At 39.6% G+C, this 12,831-nt stretch overlaps 2 protein-coding genes across 5 annotated transcripts; one reads left to right on the top strand and one right to left on the bottom strand.

Annotated features, from left to right (window-relative positions):
• The first annotated feature begins 674 nt into the window (after positions 1–674).
• On the top strand, positions 675–5,958 carry pigb (phosphatidylinositol glycan anchor biosynthesis, class B). 3 transcript variants are annotated; one of them, XM_011491465.4, is made up of 13 exons: positions 675–1,059; positions 1,139–1,268; positions 1,848–1,965; positions 2,053–2,157; positions 2,498–2,628; positions 2,713–2,731; positions 2,807–2,853; positions 2,938–2,989; positions 3,056–3,267; positions 3,450–3,514; positions 3,597–3,816; positions 5,520–5,697; positions 5,772–5,958. In XM_011491465.4, the coding sequence occupies exons 1-13, from the start codon at positions 951–953 to the stop codon at positions 5,883–5,885; spliced, it is 1,500 nt and encodes a 499-aa protein (XP_011489767.1). In that variant the 5' UTR covers positions 675–950; the 3' UTR covers positions 5,886–5,958. The 3 variants fall into 3 exon arrangements, 2 of the variants coding, with proteins under 2 accessions (XP_011489767.1, XP_004067233.1); XR_002293150.3 differs by having other exon boundaries at positions 2,713–2,853; positions 5,567–5,697; XM_004067185.5 differs by having other exon boundaries at positions 2,713–2,853.
• Positions 5,851–11,554, bottom strand: ccpg1 (cell cycle progression 1). 2 transcript variants are annotated; one of them, XM_020714383.3, is made up of 11 exons: positions 11,401–11,554; positions 10,936–11,020; positions 10,748–10,862; positions 10,413–10,510; positions 10,156–10,339; positions 9,948–10,040; positions 9,005–9,355; positions 8,600–8,715; positions 8,306–8,425; positions 6,916–8,162; positions 5,851–6,719 (listed from the first exon to the last, which is right to left on the bottom strand). In XM_020714383.3, the coding sequence occupies exons 2-11, from the start codon at positions 10,993–10,995 to the stop codon at positions 6,524–6,526; spliced, it is 2,580 nt and encodes an 859-aa protein (XP_020570042.1). In that variant the 5' UTR covers positions 10,996–11,020; positions 11,401–11,554; the 3' UTR covers positions 5,851–6,523. The 2 variants fall into 2 exon arrangements, with proteins under 2 accessions (XP_020570042.1, XP_004067232.1); XM_004067184.5 differs by lacking the exon at positions 9,948–10,040.
• Positions 11,555–12,831: the final 1,277 nt, after the last annotated feature.

The following is a 12,831-nucleotide window of genomic DNA, read 5'->3' as shown; positions in this document are numbered from 1 at the left end:
GTCCAATCAACAAAGTGCTTTCAAAACATGAATTTATCATTATTTCAAATGGTTATAAAATGATAAAGTGATTGTGGATTGTTAACCATGCCTCAGTATCTGGCATTGTGTAAGGTGATCAAAATTCCAACTACTTCACCCAAATCCTCTTTTTATTCAAATAATTTTATATTCAAACGATTTTGAGAATGTCATATTTCCACTTATTTTCCCCCCTGCTTTATGTATTTTACCCCAACAGTAAATTCAAAAAAGATCTGTTTTTCTGGTCCATTTTCCAAATATTTTTTCCACCAGGTACTCACTCCCTCATCTTCACAGAAGTTTTCATACAAAAGAAACCCCAAAAAATGTCATTCCTCTTAAGAAGTGATACATGTACTGGATTGGTGGACATGCCTTTACCCTAAACCTAAAGAAATATTATTTATAGGTCCTAAAGAACACAAGACTCAAAATTTTGTGAAATGTATTTAATTATCAGTTTTGTTTGAAACAGAACATTTACAACTTAAAGAAAGAAGAAGAAATAAAATGTAAGAGAATTTGAAATCTTTAGAAGCAATTAAAATAAAACATTTTTTTCTTTGAAATTTTACAAAAGCTTTCATAAATAAAATAAAATAAACAGGTTGAGTTCCTTTGTCACTCCAGCCAATAGGTGGCAGTATTGCACGTTTAACTTTGTCGGTCTACAAAAATTAAACGCAAAAGAAAATGTAAAACGAAACAGTAAACTCGGAAGTGAAGCTAAGAATTCTTAGCCCAGAATTCATTTGCATAATTTGTACGTTTGTTTGAATACACATGTTTTTAAATTTATAAAGTTGAATCGATAATGACAGAAGAACAGTTTTCAGGTTTGTTTTATTGTGAGATCAGAAACTGAGTGAGCTTGATCTCACGTGAGTTACTCCCGACTGGTGAACTATCATGCTGACAGTCAGCAGATGGAGAATCTCCGATCGCGACTGTCTTTCGGGAAAAAAGCCGACGATGTGAAACTGAGGAAACGTAACTCCCGCCTGTATTCAAAGGAGGACGAGAGCCTGGAAAACGGTGCGGCTGTAACTTCTGTGCGCGTTTTCCATGATGTGCTCAGAGGAGTTCACGGTGTTTTGATCCTTGGTCCCATCAGGAGCGCTGGGAGTCAGGGTGCTCGTGTTTTCCGTGGTGTTCAGGCTGGTGAACTGCCTGCTGGTTCGGACCAGCTTCGTCCCTGATGAGTACTGGCAGTCTCTGGAGGTGTCCCATCGAATGGTCTTCAAATATCCTTTTGGACGACGGTCATCAAGAGCAGCAGACAGTCAGAAAGAAAATTCGGTTTGGATTTGTTTAGTGGTCTTTATTATATTTATGTATTTGTTTATTTATTTATTTATTATAAAACATATTTTTACATTTGTTTCCTCCTTTAAATAAAGTATCGTAATGACCATTGGGGGTACCAGCTCATGACCATTCAAGTATGTTTGGGTTTATTGCATTTTCATTTTTGATTAACCTGACAGACCCCCCCCCCCCCAATACTTAGCAAACATGCATTCTGTAAAGTGCATAAACATTATTTATTAACTGAATATGTCAATTTCAACCAGATAATTCAAGGAGACAAGGACCTTTTTCAATTTAAAGCACCACTTTTTCATCTTAATCTCATCCTGTTCGGTTTATTCATAATCTAATCTGTTTAAAGTAATGTTTTTTGTTTTAACATGTTGTTATATCATGCTTACTACATTAAAACAGAGGTGATGACAATAAAAAAGCATGTTTGTTACAAAATTGTCAATTTGCATTTGATATAATTGTGAGATTTTGTGCGGTTATAACCTTAACCACTGCACTTATGGGTATCTGACCTGGGAATGGAAAGCTGGAATAAGAGGATTTGTGTATCCTCTTTTCTATGCATGTCTGTACAAGATCCTACTCTTCTTAAACCATGACTCGGTTCATCTCCTGGTAAGTTTCTTTGTTTTCCTATGAAGAAATTGATTATATTTGTTAAGCTGGTCACTCGTGAAGTTTGTGCTCTTGCTGTTTCTGAAGATTTGGCTTCCAAGAATTGCTCAAGCTCTTCTGGCAGCGTTTGCTGACACAAAGTTCTTTTTTCTCATCCGATCACTGGAAAACCATGACACGGCCAGATGGACAGTAAGTGAAAGGGCTGTTGGTGCATGTCATTGCTTTTTTCTTTTACATTGAAATTAATACTCTTCTGTTGTCTGCTTTGATAATCAAATGCTTCAAATTATTGCTGCTTATCTATCTATCTGTCTGTCTATCTGTCTGTCTGTCTATATTAAACTGATTTCTCTGCATGTGATTGTTGTCTTATTTATTTAATTTAATTTTGAGATCTGACTTCGTTGCACAGTTTTACAAACAAATAAAATCAGTATTCATCATAAAACTGGATTTTGTGAAGTCATGAGGAGGATCATAAGTTTGTGGTTTCTAACCTTAAAGTTCTTGTGGTGTTTTTGTCATCCAGTTCTTCTGCCACATGGTCTCCTGGTTCTCCTGGTTCTGCTGCACTCGGACCCTGACCAATAGCACAGAAACCATCCTCACTTGTTTGGCTCTTTACTACTTTCCTCTGCCTGGATCCAAAACACACAGCAGGTGTCAAAATGTCCCTTCACTTCCTTTTTCATTTACTCTCATCTTTTCAGTCTGTAACTCACAAATTCTTCTTTTCTTTTTTAGCAAGAAGTACTTGGCCCTGGTGAGCTTGGCTGTGATAGTTCGACCAACGGCGCTGATTGTCTGGTTTCCTCTGTTGATGCATCATTTCTGGCAGGAGGAGCATAAACTGAGGCTCGTCACTCACAACTACATTCCCATAGGGTTTGTATTTTCAGCTCCACAGAACTCACTGTCACTGCAGCCACTCCTCTCACCCTCATTGTGTGTCTGTGTTGTCGCCATCAGAACATTGGCTTTGGTGATTTCTGCTCTGATCGACTGCGTGTTCTACAAAAAGGTAAAAGTACAGCTTTTGTTAGATCCGGTATCTAAAGTGGGATCTAATAGCTGCTCTTTCTTCTAGTGGACTCTGGTGCAATTCAATTTTCTCAAGCTCAACATCTTCCACGGTGTGGCCGATTTCTATGGCTCTCACCCCTGGCACTGGTACTTCAGCCAGGGCTTTGCTGTGGTGATCGGACCACATCTTCCATTTTTTCTTCATGGATCCATTCTCGCCTTCAGAAAGTACAAAATCCTCTTGGCAGCAGTCGTCTGGACCATTGTGGTCTACAGGTTAGGCTCTTTCTGAGTTAAGAGAAGATAGGACTGTTTATTACAGCTACTTGATTGTATACCTAATAAAATTATATTTATCTTCTGTGTTTTTAAAGAAAATTATCTTCATTATTAATTTGGATTGTTTAAAACATTAAATGCTTACATTTTTGAAAAACGGTATTATTCTCCCTCCTCAGTTTTCTTCCTCATAAGGAGTTCAGGTTCATCTACCCAGTGCTGCCTTTCTGCATGGTCTTCTGTGGTCAGTTCTCGGTTTAAACCTGCAAAAGTCTAGCATGTGGCTGCTCTCAGATAGATGCGCTCAGACGTTTGTCTTCCCACAGGAACATCATTGGCTCATCTTACAGCACGTCGCCGAAGTGCAGCTGCTTTCCTGCTGGTGGCCAACCTTATTCCAGCTCTTTACACGGGCCTCGTTCACCAGCGGGGAACTCTGGATGTGATGATCCATATTCAGAAGCTTTGTGATGTTAAAGGCAACTCCACACAACCTCAGCCAGACGTCCTCTTCCTCATGCCTTGCCACTCTACACCCTTTTACAGGTACAGCATCTTTCAGCAGCTGCAGATGAGTTGGTACCCCAACAAAGAGCAACAATTTGGCTTCCAGATCAGCTCACAAACCCCGCCCCCAGAAAGTCAGTGCTAGCTTGGAAAACAAAGAGCAACAATTTGGCTTCCTGTTTGAAGCAGATTATCACAAAAGTGACTGAATCCAGATCAGCTCAGAAATTAAATTGCACTGTGGGAATAATTAACCCTTGTGCTATCCTAGGCATTTTAACAGTGGGATTTGGGTCATCTAGACCAGTGTTTTTCAACCAGTGTGCCGCGGCACACTAGTGTGCCGTGGGAGATGGTCAAGTGTGCCGTGGAAAATTGCCCTCATTAACTGATCTAAAAACATTTCCCATCTCCAGGAAATCAGCTCTTTGTTCATCCAAACAGGTCCTGATAAAACACTGAGTAGTTAGGACTATAAACGATCATAAAATACTTTTTTCTTTGTGTTTATTTGATTCTATTAAAGACATTTTGATAAGAATGACGGTAACCCGAAATAGCTGCAGCTATAACTGTGTAAGGAAAAGTCCCGCAGCTTTTACTGTCTCCACGACTCCACCAATCATTCTTGAAGGCTTAATCACATGTCATCAGTCTGACTAATCAGAAGTGGTTAAAGTCTCCACTTCCTTGTTCCAATTTAGCTCATAACTCAGTCAGTTCCGACAAAAACACCAGCTAAAGCTCGTCTTTAGCGGTGTAGCTTTCCACAGAATCTGGTATCAGACCGTGGAACAAGTGAACAAAACCATGAAACTCAGAGACGCAAGTCTTTCTGCCTTTTTGTAGCAGTTTTCACACTACATCTCCCATGATGCATTGGCTTAAAGGGACAGCGTCTTGAAAACACAACGAACATACAGTTTGTATGTAACTTAACTTTTATTACATCTTTCAGAAAAACATCTGCAACTTCCTGCTTTTTCTGCCACAATTATCACAAAAATGCACGTCAGATTGCCGGGGGGGGGGGCTGTAGATCAAAACAGACTATGAGTTTCTGCTTTTTTTTTTTTTTTGGGATGCTGGTGTGCCGCGGGATTTTTGTCAAGGTTAAAGTGTGCCGTGGCTCAAAAAAGGTTGAAAAACACTGATCTAGACCCACTAGACAGTGCGCTAAACCTTTTTTCTTCAATGATTTGTGAACTTCACTGGTGTCCATGGATTACATGAAATCTTTCCACCTTTATCATGGTAGGGAGAACATGTCAAAGTAAGAGTGGGGTCATCTAAGATAGCACAAGGGTTAAGATAAATGAACTGAAGCAACTCCTAGATGGGTTGTTGTGCAAGGAAGACTTCCTTATTCGCTGCTGTTGTAGAAAATGGGCCAACTCAGAAAGTCTGGTTCCAAAAACATGTTTTCCATCTGTTGTTAAATTGAAACACTATGTCTATGAACCTCGTCTTTTAATATTTAAGACTTAACCGTTGTTCTATTATGGTTGTGACGTTTTGATTGACAGAATAATAAACTGAAACTTAAACAGTTGACTGTTAAATAATGTTTTTGAACGTTGTGCTTCTGTTGGGTGTGCCCGTCACCACTTTCTGGGAAAGGAGGGATTTTGTGGTGAAAAGCTGAAAAAAAGGGTCAGATTTTTGTGGTAACTGGAAAACAATGTCAAAGCAGCCTTTAACTTACCATGAGTGCATCAGCTTATATTCTCTTTTCTCTTCAGTCACATCCACTGCCCACTAAAGATGAGGTTTCTGGAATGTCCTCCAGATCTCGGAGAGGAGGGATACTTTGACGAGTCCGACAGATTTTATGAAGATCCCCTGCTCTGGCTCAGAACGTCATTTCCATACAAATCCTCTCTGCCAACACATCTGGTTTTGTTTAATGTTTTGGAAAAGGTAAAGCCTAATTTACATTTGTGAAAATATTGGTAAAAAGATGCAACTTTTTAAATGTTTTTTTTTTTTTGCAGGAAATCTTCGCATTTCTGCAGCGCAATGAATTTGTCAGGACTGCAGAGATATTTCACACTCACTTTCCAGAGGGAAAGGTTGGAGGAAGCATCTTTATTTATGAAAGGCACTGAAAAACACTGGAACAATTAAAACTCTAAACAACATGTTATCAATTTGCAGCTGAAATAAATATTTTAACTGTTATTTCTTGTTTTAGTCCGTGTCAAATTAAGAACCAAAAAAGAAAAAAACAGACGAGCTGTGATGTTTTTCCAGTTTCATCATCATTGCTGTGCCAATAAAAGGGAAATAAAATTACAAGCTTCAGTGAAAGCATCTTCAGGTGGAATGATATAAGCAGCATCTGATCAGAGATCTGCATCCGCAGCCAGCTCATTTAAACTATTTTTACTACAGAAAGTTAAAGCAAAACACACAATATACACAGAGCCACTTTAAAGGTGGATTCATGTCAAGGTGCTTTCTTGGATTTTACCCTTTGTAAACATGGCACTAACTAGATTCCAAATGTCTGTAATTCTTAAAGTGAATCACAATGAATGTTTTTAGAGAGGTTGTTTCTCTAACAGACTTTTTCATAAAGGTTTGTGAGGTCTCTCACAACTTCAGTTGGCATCTAAAACTCTACACCTTTCGTGAACAGCCAGTAGCATACGCCTGTGCAACATTACACAAAAAAAGTGACTTTAAATTTGGGTACAGCCCCTAAAGATTTACAGCTCCGATGTTAAAACTGGCTGAGATGTTGTCAGTATTTGGGGTCAAACGGCATTGGGCCCAGCTCTATTTTGACGTCAGTCAGGTGCGGGTCTGTGCTTCTCTGTCCTGCTCTCCTACATTTGCGCCCTTGGTGCTGCCGATGTCTGGCTTTGTGCTGCTTCCGCTGTTGGCGTCTCGCCCTCAGCTCCTCTTTTGTGTCTGCACTGGGTCTTTCAAATGGCCCGCTGTGTGATACAAGCACAAAATGTGACTGCTATGATGCATAAAATGCACAAACGACACCAGCATGGGTAAAATAAGTACAAAGTGCAGCATACCTGTTCAAAAAGAAAACAGAAAGCAGAAACCCCGCCCCCAGAAAGTCTGTGCTAGCTTGGAAAACAATGCAGTTTAATGAAAATTAAACTACAGAAGTCTTACCGCGCGCTAAACCTCTTTGCGTATGTTTCTCTGAAGAAGTGCCTGTAGATGAAGTCATCAAGATCTCCAAACACGTCACCATCCAGACTGTAATGCTCTTGCATGTCTGTCAGATAGTCTTCAACTTCAGTCACAAAGTCTGTGAACAGCATCTGATCATGGATGAACAGCCCGTTGTGGAAAAAGTTGCCTAAGAATGCGTCCAGCTCCTTCCAGTGGTGGAAATGGTCCACCTCCTGCTGCAGGTAGCTGCGGAGCAGCTGCTGAAATTCATCTGCCCTGATGGGCTCTGTGGCTTTATTGAACAGGCTCATGGACTCCTGGTAGGCACAGTCAAAGACCCCACTGCATCCTTTCATCCTGCCCTGATGACTGCTACTCGTTTGATCTTCATGTGCTTTCCAGGTGGACTTTCGGGTGTTTTGAAAAAAGTCTGATTTGGCTCTGTGTGGATAACTGTGGGATCTGTGCTCCCAAGACTCCTCGGAACTCTTTTCCTCATTTTTCTTATAAAAACCTCGAGCTTTGTTGAGGAACGTTGATGCTGAATCCTTGAAATGTCGGAAGGTTGATTTGACAGAATCAGAAAACTTCCTTAAATTCTCTTTTACAGCCTCTTTAGCTTTCTTGATCTGCTCCTTGTGGTGGTGGACAAATTCCTTGGTGGAGTTTTTTACAGCATCAAAGGTCTCCTTCACTTTCCTTGCCATACCCTGCTTTGTTTTTCTCTGTTTAGACTCTCTGTCTCCCTTAGATCTTTCTTCTTTGGTTTCCACATAAAGCCTCTCGAACAGATCCGAGCGCTGCTGCTCGAAGCCGAGCTTCTTCTCCAGCTCCACCAGGTGAGACTGCAGCTCTTCTACTTCTGCACCCGCTTCCTTTCCAGCTTCAGGGACGAGACCCCTCAGATGATTCAACTCTCTCCTGAGCTCCGCTGTAAGCCTGCTCTCTTTGTCAAACTTTAATCTCAGCATCTGAGCTTCAGCTTCCATGTCTCCGTTCTGGATCTGGACGTCAACAAGCAGCTGCTTTTCGTCCTCCAGTTGCTCTTTCAGGCTCTGGTTTTCCAGCAGGAGAGTGTCAGCTGCAGCTCCCACTGCTTCCAGATCCCTGACCTTGGAGCGCAGGTTTCCCATCTCCTCCTGTAAGATGAACAAAGACCTTTCCCCATCTTGAAGCAAGATCTTTAGCTGCTGGTTGTCCTCTGCTGCCTGTTGCAGCAACAATTCCAGTTCATCGTTCTTAGCCTTGATGAAAAATAGAGGAACAAAGAGGGGAAACCTTAAGCTGTTAATTGGAGGACAACAAATTCTGCATTTAAGAGGTAAAGAAAATGCAGCAAAAAAGAAACTGCATTTGTGTTTGGACAGTAATCCAACATCACTATTACCTGAGCGTCTGCCTGTTTACTGACGAGTTCCTGGTTCTGTTTCTTTACTTTCTCAATCACTTCTGTGAGCAGCAGCATGATTTGTTTCTCATCCAGGCGGTCGTGTTCAGACCCAATCATCTGAATGAGAGTGGGAAAACAAAAATGTCATTACATTTTATTAAATTATTAAACGTCAAACTTCAAAACTCACTGAAAAATTGAAATTGTAGCGAAACATTTAAACAAAAAAGTTAATCAGCGAGTGAAAATCACGATTAAAAACCCAGAATGTGTCATCACATTCAAACATACCTGGTTTGGGGAACCTTGATCTCTGGCATGTTGCTGAATCAGATCTCTCACACTGTCAAGCTCATTCACTCGGGATTTATCCATATGTTTTTGCCTTTCCTGGATTTGGGACGTACCTGTAGAGTATATGAAATGCAGAGGTCTGTGAGTGGAGGCCTGTTTGAGCAGTTGTGTTCCCTCAATTTTTCTTAACCAAATGTTTGTAAGAATAAAACTTTTATCAACAAAATATAGAGATGAGTGCAGATATAGGTCTCCCTTGAAAATTAGATTTTATCTCAATGGGACTTCCTGGTAAAACAAAGGTTAAATAAGAAAGAAACTCAACAAATACCAAAACAATTTTTTTTAATCCAGATGTTAGAATTAATGACTTCAACTAAAACTTACTTTTAAGTTTCTTACCATGAAAGTGGCCAAAGCCCATGCTGATGGCTATGATGAGGGCAAGCAGGATACATTTGTTGAGGATGCTGCCGTCCCAGCTCTGACCTGGACCCTTTACAGCAGCAGCAGTCGGTTCAGCCTCCTGCTGCTCTTCTTCACGCTCTTGTTCTTCCACGTCTGGGGTCTTGACCTTCTCCTCAGCTGACCGTGATGCCGGCACGACCGCCTCTTGTTCCTCCTCCTCTGGGTCTGTTACGCCCGCTGTGTTTTTCCTCACCCTTCGTCTTCTTATCAGAGCACCGGAGCTTCGCTCAGCCTCGTCTTCACTGCTGCTGGAGTTAGTCACTGTTGGGTGCTGCGCTGGAAAAACTACATATGACATGGAGAGGTGCAGAGGGATAAAGAACAAAGTCAAAACCAGTTAACTGCAAAAAAAGAATAGTGCAAAACGTCAGATTTTAAGATCAAATCTATAGGATTTTAAACACATAGATATAAATAAAACCCTACAATTTCAATTTAAGTTATATTCTGTGTTTGTGAGATGTGACTTAACTTTGTCCAAATATCAGCTTGCACACTTGGAAATCCCTTGATACTGTGATCAACATGCATAATATCAACACAAAAAAATTATTTCCGCATTAAAAATGTTTAAAGGGAATTTGTTTGTAAAATAAACTAAAAAGAAATCAATGATCTCTTTCAGTATTATCAATTATTTTCAAGAGAGGATACATTTGATCATTTCCAACTATGCATGTTGAGTTTTCTTTTCACTGTTGTTAGTTAGGCTAGTTTTTCCCAATAAGAGTGAATGTTGCACTTAAAATGAGCTCATGCACAGCCTTTTAAACAGCATTCCTTCAGCCAAAAATGATTAAGGCTTGTCAGAATTAGCCTGCACTGCTGCTGAGCAAGCATTGCGTCAAAAGATTCACTCCACTTTCAATCATTGCACCTGTAGGAGAACGCCCTCCAGAGAAACGACTTCTCAGACGAAAGCTTAAGTTCATCAAACTCTGCGGGAACTTCCACTGACTGAACAAAACATCTGAGGAGAAATTCTTTTGCTGAAGCTCTCTTTGCTGACATTTTGAGTCAAACTGGAGTAACCAGTTTGTTCAAGGAAACACGAGAGCTGTTCAATGCAGATGAGTGTGTGGTACCAGTCTCTGCAGCTGAAGAAGTGAAGGCGTAGTGGCTGCTGCAGGACGTGCCGAGGTAAAGCTCTGCGGGGGCGGCTGCTTCCTCCTCGGTGTGCTCGTCCTCCTTCACATCTCCCAGTGTTACGATGTCAGAAAGATCACTGGAGGATAGCACAGGCTCCTTCCCTGCAGAATCGCCTTCCACCTAAACAAGATATGTTCAGATTAGTCAATAAAAGTGGGAACAGCATCATCATAATTAAAGACTATTAACACACATCATTTTCAGGTGCTTTTGTGTCCAGAGAGTACAGTGTTTTATCTCCCGCCTGTTCTTCCAGTGTGTCATCGAGGGATTGAGCAGTCTCCTCAAAAGCTGCAAAACATAGCAAAAAGACAAAATGCAAAAAAACACACATTAATGAAGCTCTTCACATTCACAATCTCATTTCAGGTTAGGCATGTTCAGAAGTTTATAGGAACACCATAATTTGAGAGGAGATATTCTCTGATTAAAACCCCTTAGAGACTTGATTGTAATTAAGCTTTTTCTAATTTTGTGCTTTGTCATCATCTGCAAAACTCTATGATACAACAATAATTATGATTTTACCAGGTGCTGAAGTCTGTGAGTCCAGCTGCTCTGGTTCTTCCAGTGAGGGGCGCTCTAACAGCTCAGCTCCAAATTCAGCAGTAGCCTCTTGCCCCAAAGTCTCAATATCTGAACCCTGTAAATAAAAAAAAACATTAAAACTGTCCAATACAGGAAACATTTTTTTAAACACGTCTGTCGAAGTTTACCTCATTACTAATAATGCTCCAGCCACAAGATGACTCTGCATCACTGGATGTTTCTGACATCTTTGTCTGCAATGAACATGTGGGTCTGTAGAATTAAAGACCCACATTGTTACACACACATGGCCAAATACAATGCACACAAAAAACAGCGACCTCTAGTGGTGGCAGAAAAACTAGCAAGTGAATCAAAGCAGCACGACATAAGTGAAAACAGCTTCCGTTAAGGTCCTGCATACTCTCGGATTGTCCGCAGTTTTACCCGGCATAGGGATTTAAAGACAACCCGGGCCCGTTTTGAAGCCACTTTATCTAATTTTAATGTACACGTATATGTTAAAACACTACATTTCGAAGCCACGACTCAACCTACATCCGCCTTGACAACAATGCCTTTCAGATTTAACAAATCTATTTTAAACAAAAAGAGCTGTTGCATTAAAAAACAACAACAACGAATTAACTCACATAAAATTACAGTCTGAATCAGCAAACCAGGGAGCTGTTTACAACCAGTTCAGCGGTTATTGCAGTATGACCGGACGTAGCCGTTGAAAACACTGTAATGTCACAGTTTCTGGGAAATGTAGTTCCCTATATAAATTTCAAGTACTTTTCCCGCGATACGTCAAACTACAGTTCCCGAGTATAAGCCCAAACTCCAACAAGTTTGACGGGGTGACGTAAACCACGTAAATAATAAACGTAGTCGAAAGAAAAAAGAAAAGCTCAACCCAGTTGTTTCTACTTTGACTGCATTGTGGATGGTGTGGGATGAAAGAAAGTTTTGCTAACTCCTAATGAACTTTGATGACCAATTTTTAAAAAAACGTTTTCCTTTAGGACTGCCTTAAAGCTAAAGTTTACATTAAAAGAAAATTTAGATCCAATGTAAATGCAATGCAGTTTTAACAATCTCCTAGAGACAAGTGTTCATTTATTTCGGAACTGCTCGCATGTTAAATTATTATGGCAGATGATAATAATAAAATGTATCTTCTTTTTTGTTTTATTCTGTATGTAATTGTTTTTTGGTCTCATAGCAAGAAATATACAGAAAGATCCTTGCTTGAAGTAACTAAAATCCACATACGAATGTAAATTTTCTGACAAAAAACTGTTTATTGGATTTTTTTGGGGAGTACAAACAGTATATTAATTTTACACTTTATTTTAGAAATCCAAAACAAATTAATTTAAGAATGTCTGTTTGTAATACGTTCATACCATAGTGTGAACCCCATTGAGACGAATGTTGTTATTATTATGGGCTACATTGAATTGAACTAATACGTTCAAGATCCTCATGCAAGTTATAACTCCCTGGATAGAACGGTTTACTTTTTTCCCTCTTTTTCTTTTCCTATGACATTCTATTGTCAGGTGATGTCACGTCATGCCAGATGTACTCTGGGGAATCAATGTGCTCACTCACTACTATGTTGAAATTTGAAAATAAACTGTTTTGTTTATATCTGTAAGATCTCGAAGTGCAACAAAGCTTTTTTCAAAAAGGAAATTCATTACTGAGGTTTTTAAAAAAATTGATATATAATGTAAACATTTAAAATTTAAAATGTACTCCTTCATATATAGCAATATCATTTCAGTTGTATTTTTATATAATTATTTTTACACAAAGTTTGGTGTTTCCGTTGGCTCAGACTGGTCACACAAAGAAGTGCAAATGTTGAGGAGCACTTGGTGATGGTTTTAAAAAATATACATATTTTAGTAAAACACTTTATAAAAATGACATAAACTAAGGTTCAGAAATAATTCAGAAGAGTTATGTTGTTGTAAAAGCAGCTTCCCTCTGAGCCTAAAGCTAAATTACAGTGTTTTCATTCAATCACAACTTGATAAATGAGAATATAGAGTTATGGTTGGATGAAATGC

The sequence above is a fragment of the Oryzias latipes genome, chromosome 3 (genome assembly GCF_053564925.1).
Source record: "Oryzias latipes strain Hd-rR chromosome 3, Olatipes_Hd-rR_3.1".
NCBI lineage: Eukaryota > Metazoa > Chordata > Actinopteri > Beloniformes > Adrianichthyidae > Oryzias > Oryzias latipes.
This window is presented reverse-complemented; position numbering and strand designations above follow the sequence as displayed.

Bases quoted from the DNA above. Each gene is read 5' to 3' on its own strand.
- ccpg1 (XM_020714383.3), bottom strand. From the start codon at position 10,995: ATGTCAGAAACATCCAGTGATGCAGAGTCATCTTGTGGCTGGAGCATT. The intron at 10,041-10,155 runs GTACCACACACT...ATTTCTCCTCAG, and splicing joins TTCTTCAGCTGCAGAGACTG to ATGTTTTGTTCAGTCAGTGG. The intron at 6,720-6,915 runs GTAAGACTTCTG...TGTATCACACAG, and splicing joins GCAAAGAGGTTTAGCGCGCG to CGGGCCATTTGAAAGACCCA.
- pigb (XM_004067185.5), top strand. From the start codon at position 951: ATGGAGAATCTCCGATCGCGACTGTCTTTCGGGAAAAAAGCCGACGAT. The intron at 1,966-2,052 runs GTAAGTTTCTTT...CTGTTTCTGAAG, and splicing joins ATGACTCGGTTCATCTCCTG to ATTTGGCTTCCAAGAATTGC. The intron at 3,515-3,596 runs GTCAGTTCTCGG...GTCTTCCCACAG, and splicing joins TTTCTGCATGGTCTTCTGTG to GAACATCATTGGCTCATCTT.